This window comes from Saimiri boliviensis, chromosome 21, assembly GCF_048565385.1.
Source record: "Saimiri boliviensis isolate mSaiBol1 chromosome 21, mSaiBol1.pri, whole genome shotgun sequence".
Classification (NCBI taxonomy): domain Eukaryota; kingdom Metazoa; phylum Chordata; class Mammalia; order Primates; family Cebidae; genus Saimiri; species Saimiri boliviensis.
The window spans coordinates 28,226,717-28,251,756 of record NC_133469.1 but is presented as its reverse complement, the minus strand read 5'-3'; the positions used below and the strand labels follow the sequence as shown (position 1 = coordinate 28,251,756).

The 25,040-nt window shown below is 45.4% G+C and overlaps 2 protein-coding genes across 7 annotated transcripts in view; both read right to left on the bottom strand.

Moving 5' to 3' along the window:
* MYO18B (myosin XVIIIB) overlaps window positions 1–485 on the bottom strand; it is a 286,207-nt gene extending 285,722 nt beyond the window's left edge. For all 3 annotated transcript variants that reach the window (XM_074390993.1, XM_074390995.1, XM_074390994.1), the window contains exon 1: window positions 325–485. The gene's annotated coding sequence lies outside the window, so the exon portion shown is untranslated. The remainder of the gene's footprint in view (window positions 1–324) is intronic.
* A 4,377-nt stretch (window positions 486–4,862) lies between these two features.
* The window catches only part of GRK3 (G protein-coupled receptor kinase 3), a 144,195-nt gene continuing 124,017 nt past the window's right edge, over window positions 4,863–25,040 (bottom strand). For all 4 annotated transcript variants that reach the window (XM_074390769.1, XM_039462500.2, XM_074390771.1 and 1 more), the window contains 6 exons: window positions 21,816–21,882; window positions 20,384–20,479; window positions 16,715–16,877; window positions 15,725–15,861; window positions 13,048–13,161; window positions 4,863–11,561 (listed from right to left, as the gene is read on the bottom strand). In XM_074390769.1, the coding sequence (XP_074246870.1) occupies window positions 11,400–11,561; window positions 13,048–13,161; window positions 15,725–15,861; window positions 16,715–16,877; window positions 20,384–20,479; window positions 21,816–21,882 (739 nt within the window). In that variant the 3' untranslated portion in view covers window positions 4,863–11,399. The remainder of the gene's footprint in view (window positions 11,562–13,047; window positions 13,162–15,724; window positions 15,862–16,714; window positions 16,878–20,383; window positions 20,480–21,815; window positions 21,883–25,040) is intronic.

The window sequence follows — 25,040 nt, the reverse complement described above, 5'->3', positions numbered from 1 at the left end:
GGAGATTAACTCATGACCCTAAACGCGTTTTTAAAAATTATTAGCGAACAGCCTGGGCCTGAGGAGACACGGACTTTTAAAAATGTTCACTTGCCCCAGCGTTTTGTTCTAAAATCTTTCCGCCGAGACGCTCTCGTTTTCAAATTGAGCAGCACGGGCATCCAGCAGAGGCCTCGGGCCTCGGAAGCTCTCAACAGCAGAAAGGCCTAAAATAGACCCAAACCCGGAGGCCCTGCCACCGCAGCCCCCGACAGCACATTCCTGAAAATTCAGACTTGCCCATCGGCTCACGAGGTGCCCATCGAAAACCCAGCCCAACAGTACCTTCTGCAAAGAGGACACAGATCACAGGAACCACGACTGTCTAAGACGTCGCCCCAGGTGGTCACAAAGGGAACCCAGCAGCCCGGGAGAGCAGGAGCGAAGGAGCACCCCTCGGCACACACACACACGCATCCCTGCCCTCGCTGCCCCTCCCCGGCCCGTCCTCCCCCCACCCTCCTTCTGGGCCAATGTGATAGCAGCAGCTGAGTCGACCAGTCATTTCTAAAATTAGCTTGTGGGCTGCAGGTCTGGCCAGGAGACGGCAGCCCAGGGTGGCCGTGGACCAGGCAGCCGAGACCATGGACATATTTGGTGGCCCCTGAGCAGGGAAGGGGACAGCTCCGGACACAAGCACATGCTCTTCTCGTCATCCCTGTCCCAGAGCAGGTCACACACCCACACTCCCGCCTCTGCCCACACAGATAACCGGAGGCTGCAGGAACTGGGTGAGGAGGAGGACTGGCCGATTCTACACGCCAGGCACACTCTGGAAGAAAAGAAAGGAACTTGCATGAATGCTGATGCCTTTTGGTCAACAAGCAGTCCATGTAAACCAGGCGTCCCCAAACTGCGGCCCCCCTGAGGCCATTTATCCGGCCCCCCGCTGCACTTCAGGAAGGGGCACCTCTTTCATTGGTGGTCAGTGAGAGGAGCACAGTATGGGGCGGCCCTCCAATGGTCTGAGGGACAGTGAACTGGCCCCCTGTGTAAAAAGTCTGGGGACGCCTGATGTAAACAGACCTAATGTCTAGGTAGTGATGATCACATCCCAGGCACCCAGGGCTTTCACAAACCCACTTAACATTCCCCCTGAAGTGGGTTTTTCCCCAGCCCCACTTTCAGAGTAGGGAAACTTAGGCACCAAAAAAGTTAAGCGGCTGGGCTTGGTGGCTCGCACCTGTAATCCCAGCACTCTGGGAGGCCGAGGCGGGCGGATCACCTGAGGTCAGGAGTTCAAGACCAGCCTGACCAATGGTGAAATCCTGTCTCTACTAAAAATACAAAAAAAAAATTAGCCGGACATGGTGGTGGGCATCTGTAATCTCTGCTACTAGGGAGGCTGAGACAGGAGAATCGCTTGAACCCCAGAGGCAGAGGTTACAGTGAGCTGAGATTGCACCACAGCACTCCAGCCCAGGTGACAAGAATGAAACTATACTTTGAAAAAAAAAAAAAAAGAAAAGGAGTCCCTCCTCAATCTTAAGAGCTTAAACCTCCAGTTCTGAAATCTGATGATGAAGCTTGGAACTGCCTGCAAGTGAAACGCTCAGAGTAACTCTAAAAAGGCAGTTAGAATCGAATACCAGGTACTTGCATCTGTGACTTCATTTTCCGGGCCTGGCCGAGAATAAGCTCAAGGCAATAGGAATCTGAAAGGTGAAACCCCTAAAAACGCTACAGGTCATTTTAAGAGTTAGCCCAGCTGACAAAGAGGTAACATTAACTGCACCTCTACCAGGTGGAAAGGACATCTCGAATCTGCTTCTCCGTAAAGCAGACAGACTATCCAAAAGCAGCAGCATCAAAAAATCCAACTGTGGCGGGGTGCAGTGGCTCACGCCTATAATCCCAGCGCTTTGGGAGGCCAAGGTGGGCATATCACAAGATCAGGAGTTCAAGACCAGTCTGGCCAATATGGTGAAACCCTGTCTCTACTAAAAAATCCAAAAATTAGTCAGGTGTGGCAGCATGCACCTGTAGTCCCAGCTACTCGGGAAGCTGAGGCAGGAGAATTGCTTGAACGCCAGGAGGTGGAGGTTACAGTGAGCCGAGATCATGCCATTGCACTCCAGCCTGGGTGACAGAGTGAGACTCTGTCTCAAAAAAAAAAAAAAAATTCCTCAAAAAACTAAAACTAGAATTGGCATATGATGCAGCAATTCCACTGTTAGGTATATACCCCAATGAAAGGAAATCAGTATATTGAAGACATTCCATTTTATTGCAGCACTATTACAACAGCCAAGGTTTGGAATCAATCTAAACGCCCACCAAATGGATTTTTAAAAAATGTGGTACATATACAAATGGAGTACTATTCAACCATAAAAAGAATGAGATCGGCCGGATGCGGTGACTCACACTTGTAATCCCAGCACTTTGGGAGGCCGAGGTGGGTGGATCACAAGGTCAGCAGTTCAAGACCAGCCTGGCCAACACAGTGAAACCCCGTCTCTACTAAAAATACAAAATTTAGCTCGGTGGGTGGCACACACCTGTAATCCCAGCTACTTGGGAGGCTGACGCAGGAGAATCGCTCGAACCTGGGAGGTGGAGGTTGCAGTGAGCCAAGATCATGCCACTGCACTCCAACCTGGGTGACAGAGCCAGACTCCGTCTCAAAAAAAAAAGAAAAAAAGAGACCTTGTCATTTGTCGTTGGCAACATGTCCAAAATGGAAGGAAATGTAAGACATTATGTAAAGTGAAATAAGCCAAGCACAGACAGACGAGTATTGCTTGTTCCCATGCATTTGTGGGAGTTAAAAATTAAAACGATCAATCTCATGGAGATACAGTTGAATGATAGTTACCAGAGCCTAGGAAGGGTAGTTCGGGCATGGTCAATGGATGCAAAAACCTAGTTTAATAAATCAGATGCAGTATTTAATAGCACCATAAAGTGACTTTAGACAACAATCATGTGTTATATATGTTAAAACAACTGCAAGCATATAAGGGGAATGTTTGTAACACAAAGAAAGGAGGAATGTTTGAGGTGATGGATATCCCACTTTCCCTGGTGGGATATTACATATTGCCTGCCTGTATCAAACTGCCTCGTGTACCCCAAATATATACACCTACTATTACCCACAAAAATTAAACATTAAAAACACACCAAAAATGAGTCATTAAATTTCCCCTCATGGATTTCACTAATTATGCGCATGTCCAAAACCGTATATGTGCGCACAAAGTAAAAGCTGAAGGTTTCATTTGGTGAATCTGATCTCTGGAAATAGCCGAATAATTTGGCTGAGAAACTTTTCTTTTTTTTAAAGAGGGTCTCAGTTGCCCAGGCTGAAGTGCAGTGGCGCAATCACAGCTCACTGCAGCCTCCGCCTCCAGGGCTCAAGCAATCCTCCTGCATCAGCCTCCAGAGTAGCTGGGACCATAGGCATGCGCCACCACGCGTGGCTAGATTTTTATTTTTATTTTGTAGAGATGGGGTCTTGCTACGCTGCTCAGGCTGGACTCAAATGCCTGGGCTCAAGTGATCCTCCTGCCTCTAACTCTCAAGGTGCTGGGATTACAGGCATAAGCCACCGTGCCTGGCCTGAAAACCTTTTTTTTTTTTTAAGAACTCCAATATCCAAACTGGTAAGCACGCAGGGACAGAAAGCCTTGCAGTTGTTAGATGGCTCTTCTCAAATTCAATACATAGTTGCCGGGCTCTGGCATCCAGGAACTCAGAGTTTAAAGGGGGATATTAACATGATTACTCCTAATGCAACGTACGAGGAGCCTAGGACTTGGGAGAGCATTTCCTTATTGCAGCCTCAACATGTCACTTACCTCTACTCAGAGACGGAGGATGTTTTTGGCTTGGATGACCTTTCAGGATCCTCTAAGTCAACCCTCATAACACAAGGGTGAGAAAACTGAGGGCCAAAGAGCTTGTCCAAGAGGATCATGCTGGGAGTGGAGATCCTGAAGCTATTGGCCCACCTTCTGGCTCCCAAGGGAGTGACTTGATTTCTGCAGCTCTTGAGAGGGGTTGGAGTGCTGGGTTCTTTGAACTCCAATATCCAGCTGCCCTCAGTTACATAACACATTAGACCAAGGGCACCAGGATGGCTGTCACCTCCTCCCCATGGACGTAGCTACACACTCCATAGCTGGGTCCCCCATCAACTATTTTGCAAAATGGTTTTCAAAGTGGCAGGCACAAATATACTCCAGGGTTACTCAGTGGCTTCCTTCTTTCCTGAACTAGCAAGAGAGAGGGTATATTTCCCCTCCAGCTTAAAGACAGGAGATACCCAATCTGCCCTTGACCCACAGGGACCTACAGGCAGACAGTCGTGCCTAGACAGCTATGGCTTGGGGACTGCCACCTTGGATTTCTGGTGTATAGTGACAGGCACCACGGGGAGATCCCAGCACATTTCCATGGGAGCAGGGATAGGGAGCAAGGGGTCTTGTCTTCTGGGAGGGAATCCAAAGCTGTCCCAGTGGTGGGCTGGGGAGCACCGGATAGCTTCTAGATAAAGTGGAGATGAGAGAGACCAATTGTGTTTCCTCACCGTCTGGAGCTCCAGGCTCTTCATTTGCAGCGTGTTATTCAGGGGGCACAAGCGCTGGTCCCCCAAACCCTGAAACCAGTGATGCTCCAACAACCTACCAAATCAGCAGAAACGCTTTCGGCAGCCCCCTTCCTCCTCTATATCAAATCAGCCTTTGCGTGAATTCCGCCCCCCACCCCCACCCCCCGAGTCGGGATTCTTTCCAATCAGTCACTCTCTGGTATCTTAACAGCTTGGTAAAGAAATGCAGCTTTTAATTGAGGGGAAAAACAGCACACTGAAGTAGGTATTTTGGTACAGATCCTTTTTATTGAGATTTATATCAGCAATTTACCAACACAGAAAACCAGTCCAGCAGCTCCAAAGTAACTAAAAACGGTGGTGCTAACTGATGATGTGCCCCACACAGGACAGGTGACCTCGGCTGTGGAGCTGTATCTCCTGTGGGATGCTATTTCAGACGTGCACTAGTAAGTGTATACTGAGAAGGGGTTATAAACCTTCCCTGGCACAATAGATACAAAAAGAGATAGAACCAATGATAATTTTTCTAGGTACAATATCTAGATTTACAGTATCTAGTTTACCGGCTTCACTTTGTAGAGCAATGCACAATAGAAAACAGATTTCTTTAAGGGTATTCTAGTTTGCCAAGAACATAGTAAATACATTACTATATTGATGGCTATGAAAACAGACAGAGACAAATGAGTGAGGAGGCACGTTCTCTCAGAGAGACAGGACTTCATTCTATTTCACGTAAATCCTCAAGGGTCCATTCAAATAGGAGACCTCTGACAAAGTTTTATTCATGCATGAGGGCGCTGACATTTAAGACCCCATTTTTGAAACCATTTTGAAATAGTGACTGTAGGGTGGGGGATGTCACACTCAAATGTGCTACTCCTAAAAGCAGTGTTTCTAAATGCAGCTTGCCTTTTTGAAAGCATGATGGTGGCCTTTCTGTTTAGTGGGTGGGTAATCAGGTGCAATCATCAAATCTTAAGGCAGTGGCAAGGCTGATGTGGGGTTTTGGTACAATGAGGGGAATCAATGATGCTGTGCAATTGTACCTCAATCCGCAGGGATCACTAACAACACGGGAGGGGATAGCCACCTGCCCCACGCACGCCACACGCAGGGGCTCCTGGACAATTCTGTGGCTTTAGAAACAAACCTAGGTTCCAAGAGAATTACACTGTGAAGTCTTACAGAAATGCTCTTACGAGATAGCCAGTCCAGAATAAAACCTTTGGGGTGCATGTCAGCAAGCAAGAAGCCTTCCGAAGAGGTAGATGAAAGCATTATCTCACAGCAAGTTTGCTGCCCGATGTGACAAAAGCCGTGCGCACGCCTCTCAGCACGGACCAGAAGATCGACTGTTGTTGAGAGCAGTCCATGGTGGGGAGGGGAGGTGCTGGCCCACATTGCTACGTGCGTTATTTCCATTTTACTGTATTAAGAACAGGAAGGACTGCCATTTCTTTAAATAACAAACTATACAAATAAAAAGGAGCAGAAATAAGATGGAATGGTTTTGATGAAAACAAACTGATGGATTCAATAAATAATATAAAATGCTTTTGTGCTAAAATAGAACTCTTGTTTCTTATATATATATAGTTCAGTGATCTTTATGCTATCCAGAAAAAGCCAAAGCTATTATAATTAAACATAGAAAAATACCATTTAACAATAAAACTAAAAAAATGGCCAGTGTTGAGCTTATAAACCACATATAATATGTACATCATTTAATAAAATCAACTAAGAAAGTAAATTTCAAGTTATTTGTAATACAAATACACAATTGAAAATATGTCTCCATTCCCTACCCTTACATCAAAGACATCTCGTGTTTAGGACAAAATAAAAAATGGAAGCATAGTTACTGGTTTTCAGAGATGATTTTGAGATGGTTAGACATCAGAGAGCTAACTCTACTATACAAAGCTGAGTTATTTAATTCTAAAATGAAGGATTTTTCCCCCTATATGTGTGTTTGATGAAATGTATATACTCTTAACCTATTTTCTATAGGTTTTTTGTTTGTTTTTAATAAAGGCAATTTAAAATTTGGGGTCTGACATTTCTCAATCAATGCTAACACAGCTAGGTCAAAAACGCACCACCACTGGGCCAGCTGTGGGAGCCTGCAGGAGCGGCAATCTCTGCTATTCTGCTAAAACGAAACAGTTACCTTAGTCTTTAGGGAAAGAGAAAACATAAAGTTCACTATGACTGGAGGAAGCCAAGGAGTACCACTTTAGAGTGCAAATTTCATTCATTCCGTAGTACACTTTGTTAAAATGTGACTTGGGTTTTTTTTTTTTTTAATCATATTAACATGAATTTAAGTAATTATTTCAAGTCTCTCCAGTAAACTTTACATAGGAGGGAAAAAAATCATGTTAAATCTCTAGGTAAAAATTTAACTGTTAGTTAATTACTTTAAATTTTTTTTTTTTTTTTTTTGTAGAGACGGGAGTCTTGCTGTGTTGCCCAGGCTGGTAACTCATCGTTAGGGTGAGCGGGGCAGAACGGAAGAGGCCTGCTCTTCTGAGAGATTTACCAGGACTTCAATGGATTTGTAACAATGTCCCCATTTGACCAATGGGGCAATGCGTTCACAGTGATCCAGTCACCACCGCTCCACCTTGGGGGCTGCAAAATGCACACACCAGGAGATGGCCTGGTGCTGCTTTAGCCCTGGGTCCCCTGTGCCCTCACGGATGGGTGCCAGAGGTCAGGCAGAGGCAAAAGCACTTCTCTGGAAAGTTCTGATAGGCAGCAAATGGCTTCTGAATGAGTTCAGCAAACAAAGTGACCAAGTCTTAGAATAATTAGTGTAAGGAAAAATCTCTTGCTACAGGGGAAAAACCTCACCTATTTGAACTCAGTTATTTCCTTGGTGCTTTATGGTGTAATGATTTAAAAGCAACCTCTTTCTTCCTTCGCCCCATGTCTACTACTGTTCTCTCGGTGACACCCATCCAGCCTCCACTTATCACAGGTCCCAGCCAAGCCCAGATCATCTCCACAAGTCAACCCCTCATTCAGGGTGGGAGGTGTTAATTCATTAAGCATTTCGGAATGACATGGAAACATTTCCCTGAACATCGCCGAGACAACACGGCATATGATTAAATCACACCAGCAACTTCAAAGCATTTCTACAGGTTTACATCACGCGAGAAAGGCCAGATTCTGAGAATGCTGGGCTTTTTTTTCCCTTGGTAGGTTAAAATTCTGAAACATTAGAAAAATCAATTCTACTCAAAAGTAAAATGTGTTGAATTGGCCCAGCTACAAAATCTGCGTGAAACTGTAAAAAGCAGAGGAAAACCACTCTGGGTCTTTTGAATCTAGTTAAATTCTTGTCGTCAATTGGTAAACAATACTTTGTAGATGGCCAATGTGGCCTGAAAAGGTGTTTCTAATATCCATCTGGCATATGTCAGACCAGAACTCAAGCTGAATCTTGTTTGTAACAAACAAGACTCTTGCTTGCTGCTGCCGCCGTCTTGAGCAGAACGCTTCCTTCCGTCGGTGCTTTCTCACTGGGTATTTGGCCCCTTCTTTTTATACAGAGGATTTGAAACTGTTATGTCAGTGAATGGACCCATCAGAGGCATGAACACTTTGCATTAACGTTGAAAGAAGAAGCTGACTTGTAGAGGTTTTGTTGAAAGTGATATTTAAATATGACAAAGGAGGAAAAACCAGTGAGCCCCTGTGACATGATGGGATACACGAACCAAAGAGTGTGTTTTAGGTCAAAAATAATAAACCTGAATTCACGAAAGTTTTTAATTTATTCCATATGTGTCTTACATAGCAGCTTAAAATAATCTATTACTTATAGGCTTTGCTTTACTGATTCTTTTGAATCCTGAAATCAAGACTTCTTACAACATGATTTTGTAAAAATAAAATATTAACCTCAATTATTTTTCTCATCAATGTTAAAATATCCCAACCACAGAAATCTAAGATAATGAGAAAACGTGGGCTGAATTTTGTCCTTTTTAATAGCTGGAGTGTAAGAAGGGTGAACATCTAGGAATTTTGAGAGGCCAAGGAAGGAGGATCGTTTGAGCCCAAGAGTTCAAGACCAGCCTGGGCAATACAGCGAGACCCCCGTCTCTACCCCAAAAATAGACTAGCCAAGAAAGGTGGCATGCATACATCTGTAGCCCTAGCTACTCAGGAGGCTGAGGTGGGTGGACTGCTTGAACCTAGGAATTCAAGGCTGAAAGTGAGCCACAATCATGCCACTGCTCTCCAGCCTGGGTGACAGAGCAAAGGCCCGGACTCCCAAAATTAAAAAAATAAGTAACAGCCAAGTATACCACGATGTTTCATCCAACTGACTTCTCTGCCGGCCATGCAAGCACCAGGTGCAGGCACAGTGGTATCCTCCGTCTGTCGCAGAAACACCCCCATCGCCACATGCTGGCAGAAGACACGCCCCTCAGGGATCCTCACACCGGACCCCAACACAATTGGTGCCACCCTCAGAAGCAGCTCAACCTAATCTCACAAAGTGTGTTTAATAAATGACATCCAGATGCGCTTCTCAGCCATATCATTACGAAGCAAATGTGAGCTGGGAAATGTCAAAGTTTCCTTGGAGTAAGTCTGAAGGAAAAGGACTCTCAGGGTATTTTCCAATTCGTGTATCTTTTCTAAAGAGAGATGAGGCTTAGAGCAAAAATTTTTGTTTTTGAAAGAGATGTGGATTGGCTCAATTTTAGAACAAGAATGGGGAAAGTGGAATAATCTTTTTCAATACGTTTGCGGAGCTCACGCTCTAGGTATGAGATATTAGACGTTAAGCCCAGGCCCTGGTGGAGTCAGCAGGAGGCCCTTTATCCTGGAGATGTCGGAGAGGCAGGAGGCCCAGTGCTTGCCCAGCTGCACGTGCTGAGGACCCACGAGCTTGAGATGCAGACAGGAATGGCACCAGTCACAGCTGTAATTAACCAGGGCTGGGAAGACATTCACGCTTTGAGAACAATGGCTTTTCTGCTTCTGGGGTGTGTGTGTGTGTTTGTGTTTAAACAGAATGTGAATACCAGTCTTCCCTTTTAAATAAAGAGAATGCATATAAGCCGTACATCCCTCCCACCGTGTGTGTATGTGTGTGTGTGTGCGTGTGTGTGTGTGTGTTTAAACAGAATGTGAATACCAGTCTTCCCTTTTAAATAAGGAGAATGCATATAAGCCGTACATCCCTCCTCCCACACTGGAAATAACAGATAGTGGAAAACAGATGTTAATTTAAGCCCCTGCTAGCAGTTGAGATAGACAACAAACCCCCACATTATTTTTTTTGCGAAGTAACTCTTATGAAACAATGGACTGGACCCTTTTGGCAAACTGTCATCTGAACTCTCAACATAACCGCATTAAAAAGTACTTACTTTGCCCATGAAGACAGCACATAAGTATAAAAACAAAGATCTGGAACCACTGAAAGTATCAAGGACGATTGTGATGTCAAGTTATTTATCCTGTTAGTAGTTAAGGACATACACTGAAACCACTGCAAGAATGGGACAAACGAGTGGACTTGTCAAATGACCTTCTTTCAAGACTGATGACGGCGGGTTCACTGCGCCTCCTGGTTCTCAACCCAGCATCTGTTTGGGGGTATCAATGGGGCCTGAAGGCAGGGGGAGAAAACAGACTTCATCAGGCAGATGCTGCTGGGACCCAGCAGAAAGCCTTTATGCCCTGAGGCCCTCCCTGTCGTTCACCAGCCCAGTGCAAAGTGTCATTCATTCATGACAGACGGATGACGACATGAAAGTCAGTATACAGTTAACCCATTTTGACATTCATTCTTCGGCATTTTTTTCAATACAATTCATCTTGAATCATACTAAGACGTAAAACAGACCTGCTTTTGCACACCCATTCCTGATATGTCTCCCAGGGTCAGGCAGAAGGAACCACAAGGACTGTCACACAATTACTAATGGTGGAGACCCGAGACCGACTCACCCACAAGTGTTCCTGCACGCCAGGTACGGCTCGCTGACTTGCGTGCACCGGACTCAAAGGCTTTTGAAAAATGCTCTTTGCCCCTGAAACCTAAAACTCCACTGCCTGTCCTTCAGAAGCAGTGTCAATCTTTCCAACGATGGATGGACAAATGCCTTCAGTGAGTAGTTAATCCCAGCTACTTGGAGATGATGTCTCCGTCATTCCCACCTGGCTGAGGGGGCCCCGGAACAGACTGGTCAGAGGCAGGGCAGTCGTGTGGGTGCAGTTCCCAGGAGGGCCCGTGCGCAGAAAGATCTTCAGCTTCTAAGATCATCAGAAAATATCTTCAACTTTGAACCCCAGGACACGAAGTCAGTGGTGAGGTGCACGGAACGTACCGTGGCTCTCCCATCCCCCAGTAGTACGGAGCAAAGACCTAGAAAATCAGCAGTGAGTAGGGATAAAAGTCGGCAGTGCTTTGGGCAATGTGTGACCTCACACTGAACATCTTCAAAGTCCAGTCTGGAAAGTCTTAGAAGTGTCTGATATCAGACAGAAAAATTCACGTGGTAAGTAGGAGTCACTTCAAGTTCTAGGTTCATAGGTACCAAAGTGTGTAGCAGAGAAAAAGATTTTTTATTTCTTCAGTAGTTTTGCCTGGGGACAGATGTGACAAGGCAGGGAGCCGGGCTGACCCCAAGCCGAAGCGTCCCGACTCCGCTCGGGAGCCTGCAGGAGTCCCAGTAGTGAATAGGTCAGACGTCTCATCCTCATTCACCCCAAAAGGCTGAGAGCCTGGTGTGTCCTCCTCAAGGACCCTCCCTGTGGCTAGGTGCTAGAGGCCATTGCTGTTTCTGTGACAGAGGGAGGGCTTCGAGAGCTCCACGGTGTTGGACCGAGGTTTGTTGAGGAACTTCGGGGCGCGACGCAACAGTCGCTGCGCCTCCTTGAAGGTTTCGTTCAACTCCTTCTTCCACTGCACGAACTCTGGATCACTCTGAGTGGGGACACAAAGGCAGACGTTGTGATGGGCTCGCCCGTTTTGCCAACAGCGGGGGATGCCTCTGTTGAATACCAGCATCCCTGGAACCCCTGAAGGAAGCACACCCCATGTGTCCACCCCCGGTGGCGTTCCTAGCTAATGGATCGTGCTGCCTCCTTCTCCAGAACCTCTTGAAAAGAGCAGGGAAAGGCCACTTTAAAACCCTTCATGTGATTCCAGTACAATCCCACTCTGAGAATCACTGCCTTTAATTTGCTCAGAGATGACTTTTGATTTCTAAAACAACGGAAGCCTTTAATAATATAGGGGGGAAAGTTTTGACAAATTAAAAGTAAATTTAAATATATATTCATGTATGTAATGTAGTCATGAGGTTAGTAAAAATAATTTTTTGCATCTAATACTTGTTTATTTCTCTAAATATGCTCTCTTAAACCACACACGTCCACTAGTACTCTAGTGTCCAGGAATGAAATTTGTGATAGAATGCAACTTTGAGGAAAAGACAGACGACATTTCCCTTAAGATGGCATTTCAGTTGGCCATTTTATATTTATCTAAATATGTAAACCTTAACTTCGAACATGCTGAAAAATCTTCAAAGTTATAGAACAAATAAAATTCTAGGCCCCATTAAATACTGAGCAGATTTTCCAGATAGGGTAATCACATTATTTCACGTACGCCCTCCTGCCATTTCTTTTTTTTTTTTTTTTTTTTGAGATGGAGTCTTGCTCTGTTGCCAGGCTGGAGTGCAGTGGCGCAATCTCGGTTCACGGCAACCTCCGTCTCCTGGGTTCAAGCGATTCTTCCGCCTCAGCCTCTCGAGTAGCTGGGACCACAGGTGCGTGCCACCACGCCTGGCTATGGCCAGAATGGTCTCGATCTCTTGACCTCGTGATCTGCCCGCCTCAGCCTCCCAAAGTGCTGGGATTATAGGTGTGAGCCACCGCGCCCGGCCTTCCTGCCATTTTCTAATAATATTTCCCTTTTTCAAAAATAACCAATAGGCTGGGCGTGGTGGCTCACACCTGTAATCCCAGCACTTTGGGAGGCTGAGGCAGGTGGATCATGAGGTCAGGAGTTCAAGACTAGCCTGGCCAACACAGTGAAACCCAGTCTCTACTAAAAATACAAAAATTAGCTGGGTGTGGTGGCAGATGCCGGTAATCCCAGCAACTTGGGAGGCTGAGGCAGGAGAATTGCTTGTACCCAGGAGGTGGAGGTTGCAGTGAGCCAAGACAGAGCCACCGCACTCTAGCCTGGGTGACAGAGCCAGACTCTGTCTCAAAAAAACAAAAAACAAACAAAAAAAAATGATTAATTTCTTGAAAATCTTGTACACCTTGAGGCTTTCTTACTAAGTTTATAAGTTGCAAGTGATAAAACATGGTGTAAGAAAATGTTTTATAGCCAGGCATCCAACTTTGGTGAATATTTAATTATTCTAACATTCACCTAAGAAAAAATAAAAACTCACCTCACATTGCAAGACAAATTGCTTCCCTCCTTTTATTCTGAACAAAATGCATTTTTTGTCTTTAATTTGAGTTTCTTCCACAGAGAGGATCTGTTCCATTGTCAGTAAATTTTGCTAACCGTAAAAACAGAAATTCAAAATTCAAATTATTTTGTGATTTCTTAGGTGGCAACACCAAAAACTACCAAGTTAAAACAAGTAAAAAAAGAAAAGGCATCCATTTTTCTTTCTTTGATGATATTCCAAAAGGGAGGGCAAAATGGCTACAATGAACACACACAAATTATAACGTTTCAAGGAAGACGGCAGAGAAAGCGATGTTTCACTAAGGAAAAACAGCAAAGCTGTTATCTCCACACAGAACCAATTTTGAACGATGAGGAAACACAGGCATACCTGTTGTCTAGTACAGCACACTCCTATAAATTCTATCAATAAAGTGGTGAGGAAGCAAGATGGCCACATATGATTTCTGTGAGCCAAAGATGTGTAGTTCATTTTGAAGGCAGCAACTCAGCAAATGTTTAGTGATGGCAGCTTGCAAGCTAACAGTATTTTGATAATATTCCAATGACATCAGAAATAGAGATGGTTTCCTTAAAAGACTGTCAATACTAGGTCTATAGCATTATTGCTTAAGGTGAATGCTTTAGCGGCATGAGTTCCTTACCATTTGATGTTGCTTTTTTTTTTCTAATATATATATATATAAATACTCCAGGAATCTTGACTGAGAAACGACACCCTGATAACCACTCAGGTTTTCTTTTTCCTTACGTAGACTTACTAAATCTGCTCATGCATATTATGTTGGTACTCAAATAGAACAATCAGTGTTGCATCTTTTAAAGCCAAGCTCATTTATTGCATCCAACGTTAAACAAAGGTAAGGTTTTTTTTTTAAAGTTTTCAAACATTCTGAAAAGTGGGGGGGGGGGGTTCTTTTTAATGTGCACAATAGCGACATGCCAGTGGGTAGCATTCATCACCTGGAAATATGCTGAGCTTTGGGGAGCTACTGTGATGCTTCTCAGCCCTGAGTTACAATTCAGGGCCCCCAAAAGAATCTTACTAATTGGAACTAAGATCCTAGATTCTAATTTTTCAAAAATAACTTCTATGGCAGGAGTGATGGTGGGAAGATCTTGTTTCTTTTCAAAGAAATGGAGTGATATGCAATTGTAATCATTTGTAATTGAATGAAAACTGTGCTGATAGTAAACTGTAAAAATACAGCCCAAAGCCAAATCCATAAGATCTAGGTGCCCTGTTGTCCATACTTCTGATCCCTGGAGAACCAATGGGCGGTATTCCAACACATAAACAATGCTCTGAATGTGTAGGACCATTACCCTGCCTACAATGACTCATCAAGCTCCCCACCTAAAACAGAAAAGATGCCTTCTGCCAGGATTGGCTCCTTCCTTGGGGACAAGCCTTGGGCTCCTCACACAATAGGCGCTTAATAAATGCTGCCTGGTTTGCTGAAAGGTACCGTGTGGATTGGAAATTTCTTTCTATCTTGTTTGTAAACATTAGTTCTGGAAAGGATCTTAGAGGGCAGCCATATCTTGCTATCGTAGGAGCCACCAACCAATTCCCAACAAGGTGAACACACAGGGAGTATCTTCTGGTGACCTCACCTCTGTGCCAAGTGTCATGGCCTGGGACATTTTATTTGCGCCAACTAGGAGAAGCTGTACAATGGAGAGACTCAGGGTACAGGGAGACCTGGTCTGAGTCACCCTCCCACCTCCTAACTGTCCAGTTGTGTTTTGAGGTGGCAGACTTTCCCCTCTAAGCCTGCTTTCCTCTTTATAAAATAAGGGTTGGAGGCTCAAAGGTTCCAAACAAACGGAGTATTTTTGTTTGTTTGTTTGTTTTTTCCAGCACTTGACCTCAGATAAACATGCAAAGATTACAGTACAGTCATCCCTTGACATCCATGGGGGACTGGTTCCAGGAACTCCCTGAGAATACCAAAATCCACAGATGCTCAAGTTGCTGCCATAACATGGTATCGTATTTGCATATAACCTTCACACATCCCCCTGTATACTTTTAAGTCACCTCTAACGTAAATGCTATGTAAATAGTTGTTGGACTGTATTGTTTTTTATTTGTATTTCTTTTTCTCGCTGTATTGTTATATTTTACTTTTTTCCCCAAATATTTTCTCTCCTTGATTGCTTGCAGCCCAGGACGAGGAGCTGCAGCTATGGAGGGCTGACTGCTGTTATTAGGATTCTCATTCCCTCATTTCACAGAGGAGACAGCGGAGGCTGAGAGAGTCAATGTGATGTGCTCAGAGCCCCAGAGACACCCAGCAGCGGATCCGAACGCGTCTGTGTGACTTCAAAGTCCAGCTTGTCTTTTCTTTTTAGATCCACCTACCTGCTCTCCAGCCTTCTTCAAATCCATCTGATGATACGGTGCTTCTGACCTCACCAAAAAGCATGTTCTATTTTCAGATATTACGAAGTTCCCCCTTGACTTAACGAGTTGACTCGAAAGTTTAAAAGAAGTTAAAGCATGCACACTACCATCTCATGTGTACCAGTACAACAGATCCACGGAGTTTTGGAGGATATTTTATAAAACATGAAAGCAACATGAAATCAGCATATGCCATTGTACGTACTGGGAGACATGCCGGGCGAGACTGCCTTAGACTTACCCGGGACTCTCCCTCTCCTCTCCATTCAAGTCTATTTGGAAAGAGGTAAAAATAGCGCCGCTGCCACTGAGTCAGAAATGGGTTTCCCAGTTTCAGCATGTACCCGTGCATAATGCAGTCCTTCCCCAGAGCGTAATCTGAGGAATACAAAATAACTAGGAGTTAAACAGGCTCTGAAACAAAATGTCATAGCAGCATTATTCTCTGAAAAAAGAACGACATACTTTTTGGGAAAAGGAGGTTTCTATAAATATAGCACATTACAGAAGTCATGGTTTTTGTTTTAAATGCACGTGCACTGGGGGTCTAGAGATCAGAAGGTTCCGCAGCTCTCTCTGCCCACATGGTAAATGGCTGCTTCGCAATATGCTGATCAATCCATGATGTCCATGGATCGCTCTGGGAGGGCAGAAGTTAGTTTCCAAACTCTTTTCGTTATGTATGATGAGAATTGGAGAATAGAGAGGCCTGGTTAGTACCTGAATGGGAGATATTTACCTCTCTTAACAAGTGACAGGATCCTCGCCAGGACCGGCTACATACTTCTCAGCCCCCAGTGCAAAATGAAACTGCAGGTCCCTTGTTCAAAAATGACTAAGGGCTCCAAGGTGGTGACAACACGGCCCTAAACTGAGTCAGATGCCCAGATGACTGCACAGGGCACACGCCAGTGACACCAGCCCCACTCCTGACGCTGCCATACTCGATGTGCAAGAAAAAACCTCTGAACTAGTCCCCACGCGCTCCCAGATAAAAGGGCATTCTAAAGAAACCTGGCCGCCTGTCTCCATAGACTCCTTTGCATGCCGACTGAAGACTCTGAAATAACCCGGCTGAGCGTTTCCAAGCCAGAGCAAACTGAAACCATCTACGGCACTGCTTTCTTCTCGACTGGAAAATACCTTACGACCCAAATACTTTTTCGGCTTTGCCAGAAATTCTGAAAACGCACTGCCTGAGAAATGTATTGAGACACGTTCGCTCCGTTACCTTCTTCGTGGCCAAGCTGCTTATTTTTAGCCCTCTTTCTGGCCTCAATTTTATCCGCGTCTGCATTTACTGCTTCATAAACGGTTTCCGTGACCTCTTGCTGCCAGCGTTCGGAGATGACCAGAGGGAAGTTCTTGTAGAGTTCTTGGTCGCAATCAAGCAGCTGATTATTTTAAGAAGTCAAGATATTTCCGATTAATATACTTACAAAGGTAAGAGTCCATGGTGCCACATTCACAGTGACACTATCATAAAACTATATATAGGAAGATGGCAGCAGTGATCATTTGGAGGCAGGTTATTAGTTGTCGTAAATCTCTGCTAATGACAACTCAAGCAATCATCATCCACAAACAGAACCATCACCACGTCAGTTTCAGCCCCAGATCAGCTACGGTCAGCACGACCTTCTATACTATCCTCATGACATGTTTGCCAATGAAAACTCACAGACAGGGTTTTACTTCAAGTAGGAAAAGACTGACGATAAACTAAAATTTCAATTATGGTAAGGATATTTTGTTTCTGTAAGTGGGGAAACTGTTTCTATAGTTTTGGAAACAGTTACCTAAGAAAGAAGCCAAGAGGGCTTTTGAACCAACCTTCAATTAATCTGAAAAGTCAGAAAAACCAAAGGTAAATAAGGCTGAGCTTCCTATGAATTCCATGAACCTTCCAACTACTTAAAGTTTAACGTCATATTCATGTATAAGAAAACTCGAGATACATGGGGAGTTTAGGCAATGGAGCCTTTAAGAGTTGCTGTAGGGCTGGGTGCGGTGGCTCACGCCTGTAATCCCAGCACTTTGGGAGGCCGAGGTAGGCGGATCACGAGGTCAAGAGATCGAGACCATCCTGGCCAACATGTTGAAACCCCGTCTCTTCTAAAAATACAAAAATTAGCTGGGAGTGGTGGCACACACCTGTGGTCCCAGCTACTCGGGAGGCTGAGGCGGAAGAATCGCTTGAACCCAGGAGGCGGAGGTTGCAGGGAGCCGAGATTGCGCCACTGCACTCCAGCCTGGCGACAGAGCAAGACTCTGTCTTTAAAAAAAAAAAAAAAAAAAAGAGTTGCTGTGACAAAAATTACACTTAATGGGAGCATTTTTCCTCCAAATCATTACTCAAAATTCTTCACTCTGCCCTCTAGGTAAGGCTGCACTTTGAATATGAGCAAAGAAAATGGTTTTATGCATCTCAGCTACATTTTTACGGCAGAAATACTGGCAGTCTTTCTGATAAAAACATGCTTGCCTTAGAAGCACAGACCTCCTTAGAGACTTGATTTGCTCACTCTTTGAGAGATAAGCAGGGGTGGGTATCATAACAGGCAAAATACTGAGAAGGGCAAGAAAGCCCAAGGAGGCGAAGGCCCTTGCACACCCTCCCTTAGCAAATAACAGACCAGCAGAAGCAGCTGCATCCCACATCCCAATCTGGGGCCCGCTCCATCCAGTCTGATCTATTATAATGATCTATTGATTTTGAGGTCACCTTGCCCTGTCGAGCCTTTCCACTTTCTGTTTTCTTCAGACATTCAGTCTGAGCCCATAACTGAACCCCTCGATTGCTCTGAATGGGACTGGAGGTACGTGCGTGTGTGTGAGATGGGGTGTTGAAGACCCCAAAGCCTGATGAGCACCTGCGATCAGGCACACAGGGACAGGTTCTGAACAGTCTGGCGAAGAGTCAAAGCACACTCCTTGCCCAGGTGGCTATTCTGAAACGGCCTGCTCTGTTTTATAGACGAATGGTTCTACTGCCTATAATTTCGGAAAGCCTTGATCTTTACGAACTGAGCCCACATTGATGAAAATGATATTTTTTTAAAGAAGAAGACAACTTATGTTTACATGATTGAGGTGCCCCCCCACCCTTTTAAAGGAAATGTGTTATTTGGGCTGTTTTTACAAGATCGTTTCTTAAAATGCAGTCCTCTGCCCTCCTGCTAGACTCAGCCATCACCGGGGCGAGACCTGGGCTTCTTGTTTACAGCTGATTCCCTACCAGATCTGACTTCTTGCTCAGGAAGAACCAACACATCATAGTAGAAGCTACTAGTGTGTTAAGCATTGACGATATGCCTGTAGCCTTCAGCAGGCCACCTCACTGATCCTTAGAGAAAGCTTGGCAATGAAATCGCCCACTTTACAGGTGAGCAAACCAAGACCTGAGAGGTTACAGAATGGCCCACATTCACTCCACTGACGGCAGATCCCAGCCCAGTCTGTCTGACTCCAAAGCCTGGATCTTGGTTTACCACACTTTTAAGTATGATAATCTCTTTTTAACATCAAAAAATGTTCATGGGTGCCCACGTAATAGTAGTTTTATTTTTAGTACTCTGATAGATAGTAGTACAGCAGGTGAAAACATTCCATTGTGACAGCAGCACATTCTTTAAATACCTTTGTAAGTGGGCTGTTCCCCAAAGCGCTGTCGCATGCTCACATACCCCACATCAATGGTATCAACTGCAGACGATGCCTGGCGGTGCACGGGTCTAGGCATCAGTCTCGATGCTGACCCCAGCCGCTGCTCCAGACCACAGAAGGGTGTCTCGCAGTTGGTCAGCAATCCTCACAGCCCTGTGGTCTGGGCCCTCTGCACGTGGCCTTCACCTAACCTCCAGCACCTGTGAAGCTGGCCCCGTGAACACCCCGATCACCATCCTGACCCAGCCCCTCGTCTCCTGGGGCCGCTAGCCCTGGCCGGCTGCCACTGGGTTCCCCAGTTACACTTGGCCTCTACATGCTGCTCCCGATGGCTGCTCTCCTTCCCCTCAATCCTCACATCTTCTGCCTTTTCTGCCCCATAGCCTAGTTGGTGCCAGTCCCACGTGTCTCTAATTATAGCTCCTCTCAGGCCCTTGCATTTTATTTGTCACCCTTATTCACACCTGAGAGGTGTGCGTTTTAATAGTGCTGCAGCCTTCTGGAAAAGGAGGCTCCTTGGTAGGGAAAGCGAGGAGGGCTTACATCAGGAGGGTGTAAATGGGGGCAGCTGAGAAGGAACCGGGACGGCCCGGGAGCAGTGGGGAGAGCCAGGGGCAAGCCGCCAGCATGGGGGTAGGTGAGAGCTTGATGTAGTGATACGCTTGGACCCAGCATCTTAGACAGGATGATCTTCTCTCATGACTCACCATCTCTAATTATGTCTTGTCTCTACTTGGGGGAATAGCGACACGAACGAAAGTATGAAAAACGCAGAGGATTGTATTAAAAAACAAGGATTATTTCACCTTTGATTGACAAATGCAAAATGATTCACGCTGTTTGCTCTTTTGTCCTAACATGGGGAGATCTAAAAACTTAGAATTGAGACAGCTGGCTCTTTTGCGCTAGCGAAGTATGTCTGATACCACACAGACATACTTTGTTTTTCCTGCTTCACGTACAATTCAAGTTTTATTTCAATCGCACACATTCCAAATCAATAAACAGTTTACCATGCAGTTCATCAAAAATAAAATTATTACAGTGGTCTGAAGAAAGCCTTCAAAGCCTGTAATTTAGATCCTTAACTTACGCATTCTTCAAATATGTTGATATTCATTTATAAGTTAAATACCACCAACAGTCCAATATTAACACAACCACTAAGTTTGATTTCCACCAGAAATCCCCCCATCCAAAAATAAAAGAAAGAAAACAACGATCGCATGTGTACCTTAATGCCTTTGGTATCCTCTTCATCAAATGAGCCAATATCAAAGGCATCAGCAGCATTGACTTCGCCCCGGGGAGGAATCAAGGGTGGGGGGTACTGGAAGACGCCAACAAGAATAGTGCATTTATCAGATGACCTTTACGGCCCCGTCCCGACCTAACATTCTACAAAGACAGCACAGTGCAAGGTATCAGCATGCTACACTGTCACGCGTTTCTTTTTCTCTTTAAAATCTCTTTGACCGAGTCTCGCTCTGCCGCCCAGGCTGGAGTGCAGTGGTGCGATCTTGGCTCACTGCACCCTCTGCCTCCCCGGTTTAAGCGATTCTCCTGCCTCAGCCTCCCGAGTAGCTGGGGCTATAGGTGCGTGCCACCACGCCCGACTAATTTTTGTATTTTTTGTAGAGACGGGGTTTTGCCATGTTGGCCAGGCTGGTCTCAAACTCCTGACCTCGTGATCCACCCGTCTTGGTCTCCCAAAGCTCTGGGATTACAGGCGTGAGCCACTGCGCTCAGACACACTGTGTGGCTTTTCATTCAAGATTGTAACAAATCACATTTTGTATTTCGTATAAAAGCCTTTGCGCTGAATAGCTCCGAAGGGAGGCCCAGGATTTTAGGACTCATGGCCGAAGGCTTAAATATTTTCAAATATAACAAAATCTCAGGCCTGCATTATCAGTCCAGCTCAGCTTAGGAAAGCACATTCTCTCAGAGGACGCAACAACACCTTCAGGTTGCTGAAGCCACAACAGGGAGCAGGCCAGAACTACAAACACCTCAATGTGAATGTTAACTGAACCGGAGGTCAAAACCTAACTCGGCAGGACTAACAGATGAGTCTCTCTTTACTACAGAAAATCATTGTTTCTCTGCAGCCTGAGTTCACGCAAAAAAAAAAAAAAAAAAAAAAACCCTAAGGTTGATCATCAACATTTTTCTAAAAATTGAATTTGGGGTGTTTCCTGTATCAATGCAAATATAATGAAGCTTAAAATAAGGGAAGGAAATTACGCTGATATAAAATCATGCTAATTCTTAAATTGTGTAGTACGGGGCCAGAAAACAGACATGAGTTTATGGAAGAAGTTTCGTGTACATTTTATGGAGAGCTATGTAAAAACAGTCACATAATGAGATAAGAATTCGAGAATACGAGCACACACTAAAATAAGGCTCAATTATAGGTGCATTTGAATTAGCTAGACAATAGCTCCATTTTACCTTCTATTAGCTGATATGGGAGATATTTTCAAAATGTTTATATTAGGGAAATGAAGAGTGAAAAGGTGCCTCAAAGGGAATGGGCTACATGGTAACTCTTGGGTGACAGAGCACTGGGGACACAGGATGCTGGGGTAGCCAGAGACGGAGACAGAGACGAGCGTGGAAGGGTGGCGGTCCCCAGGGCCGAGTCCCAGAGGGGTGAGTACCTTTTGTAAGTAGACATGCTGCCAGTCAATACCTTTGAAAAAGATGTGTTCTTTTACTTCCTGTGAGCTGGAGGAGAAAGTCGTAACAGTGGTAAGTATGCATTTGGAAATAGAAGAAATACCGTGCAAACTATCTGCTGTTAACAATACAGGGGAACAGGTATTTCCAGTTTTTTTTTGTTTTTTTTTTGTTTTTTTAAGAAAGCAAATAAATATGCTTCCTTCAAAGCAACATGAGGAATGCTATGATGTTTAGAATACTGCATGCAGCGCCTGGGAATATGATCCCATATGATCATTTATTTGGGACCGTTATTACAGTTTAAGATAACCTAGAAATTTTCACATATATACACACATGCATGCACACATACAATAATTCTATACTCACGAGAACATAACTGAAATAAGAATTAAATTGGATATCTACACATTAAAGAAATTATGGCAAATATCTACACATCACAATAGATAATATCATGGGAAAATGACAGGAATGTCAAGCACCACATTTACTCAGAAGCAAACTAGAGATCTAATAATACAATGTATACCGAAACGCTTTATAAATCGAACAAACAAGTTTTCTCTAAGGTCATGATTAAAACTCGAAGTACCCAGAGCGAAAGTTGGCTGGGCATGGTGGCTCATGCCTGTAATCTTAGCACTTTGGGAGGCCAAGGCAGGTGGACTACCTGAGCTCAGGAGTTCAAGATCAGCCTGGGTAACACAGTGAAACCCCGTCTCTACTAAAATACCAAAAAAAAAAAAAAAAAAAACGCTGATCATGGTGGCGTGCACCTGTAGTCCCAGCTACTTGGGAGGCTCAGGCAGAAGAACTGCTTGAACCCGGGAGGCGGAGGTTGCAATGAGCCAAGATCGCACCATTGCACTCCATCTTGGATGACAGAGTGAGGATATGTCTCCAGAAACAACAAAAAAAGTTGCACACTGCAAGGAAAAGCCTGCGTGGGACAGCGGCACCCCCAGCACGTGCCACTCACTTTCTCTTTCTCTACATCTTGTCAAAGAGCTCAGGGCTGGTTCTTGGGGCCCTTCTGTAGTCAGTCCCTGGGGCGTCTCTCCCTGCCCAGGAGCTGGAGTGCCTTTATAGGACTCCCAAATCTGTACCCCAAGCATCGACCCTCACCCTTGCTCAGGCCACTCCTACGCCACAGCCCACTCAGAGTATGCAGGTGGGGCTGACACAGCCCTCTCAGCATAGCTCCCGCACGGGCCAGCCAGGATGGTCCTGGATGCTTCCCGTCCCTCACGCTGCACAGCCACCCCTCGCCCAGTCCCAGACCTGACTACTTCCTACCACCTCCCATCCTCCCGAGACTCTCACTTGGGGCTGCTGTTTCTGCTCAGGGTGCTCCTGGCATTTGTGTGCAGGGAAGGGATGACAGACGCCCTGCCAGAAACACTGAAGCGCCAGGACACTGGCACCCCCCCGCCTGAGCTGCTCTAATGCCTTCTCCTTTGACCTCTAGTCCTGCCCACCTGCAGCCCCACCCCGCTTCCTACAGCACCCAAATCATCTTCTTCCATGAACTCACCACTCCTCTGCTCAAAACTCTGCAAAGTTTGGCTTTGCATTTATTACCAAACCCAGTGCCTAGGAGACCTGGCTTTGCTGATTCTACCTGGAAGTCCTCCCTTGCTGACCCTTCCGCCTGGAGCGCTCCTCCCCAGGCCCCGCCCTCCACACGGGCACTTCCCACCATCTGGACCCATCTGACTTGATGTTTCTACACCGTGGCTTTCCCACAGCAGGAGCTCCAAGGCAGCAGGGGCCATCCCTATCATAAGCACTGCCTCTGCCACTTCACGGGGTGGCATCGGTGTGTGCCCAGAAAACAGACACTGAATGAAGGAATGGGATCCGAGTCAGAGCGGATCCTTGTGCATTTTTACTGGAAACACTTCGGTTGATTTTCTTATTGGGTTCCATTTTGTGCCCATCATTGTCCACACATTAAATGTGGTAAGCTAAGTAAGGAGTTTACTTGCATCTATCCAAGCAATTAGAAAGGCCCCGGAAAGAATGCTTCTGGTTCAAGCCTGTGACTGGGTGCAAGCGTGCATCTCCACACCTTCTCAGCAACCACTGGAATGGCGGGAAAGGAATATGGAGATACAAACCCACCACAGGAACCAGGCATGGTGGCTCATGCCTGTAATCCTAGCTCTTTGGGGGCCAAGAGGGGAAGATCACTTGAGGCCAGGAATTCAAGACCCATCTGGGCAGCATAGCAAGACCCCTTCTCTATTAAAAAAAAAAAAAAAAAATGTTAGCCAGGTGTGTGCTATGGGCCTGTGGTCCCAACTACTCAGGAGGCTGAGGCCAAAGTATTACTTGAGCCCAGGAGTTTGCGGCTGCAGCGAGCTATGATTGTGCCATTGCACTCCAGCCAGGGTGACAGAGTGAGACACTGTCTCTTTTTAAAAGACCAAAATAGGATGGACATGGTGGCTCATGCCTGTAATCTCTGCACTTTGGAAGGCCAAGGTGGGCAGATCACTTGAGGTCAGGAGTTTGAGACCAGTTCTGGCCAATATGGCAAAACCCCGTCTCTACTAAAAATACAAAAATTCGCTGAGTGTGGTAGCAAGCACCTGTAGTCCCAGCTACTCAGGAAGCTGAGGCAGGAGAATCACTTGAACACAGGAGGTGGAGGTTGCAGTGAGCTGAGCAGATGGCACCACTGCATTCCAGGCTGGGCAACAGAGTGAGACTCCATCGCAAAAAAATAAAAATGCAAGTAAAAATAAACATTAAAAAAAAAAAATCCACCATGTGAGAGAGAGAGGGAGGGCTATCAGGAGACAAGAGGGGGTGTTGACACGGGGACAGTGACTGTTGGCAAAGCAGGGCAAAGCTACCACCCTGAGGACGGAGCCAGTGTGCCGAGGTCCAGCACACCACAGTGTGTGAGACACAGGACTGGAGCTCTGGGCATGGACCCTGTGGCTCTGAGCAGCACACCTGCACACACAGGCACACCCATACCCACCACACTTCCTTCCCCCGCACCCACCTCCAGAACACGTGCAGCAAGGTGTTTATTCTAACATGGAATAAGAAAGCCCTGAAAAGTTCTACTTTTAAGAAATTAAACCTGCTAAAGATTTTAAAAAGGAAATTTAAAAAGGGTTGAAAACATATACCACTGGCCAGTAGAACAAATAAAGCAAAGATGCAGATAATATCAGAGATCAGGA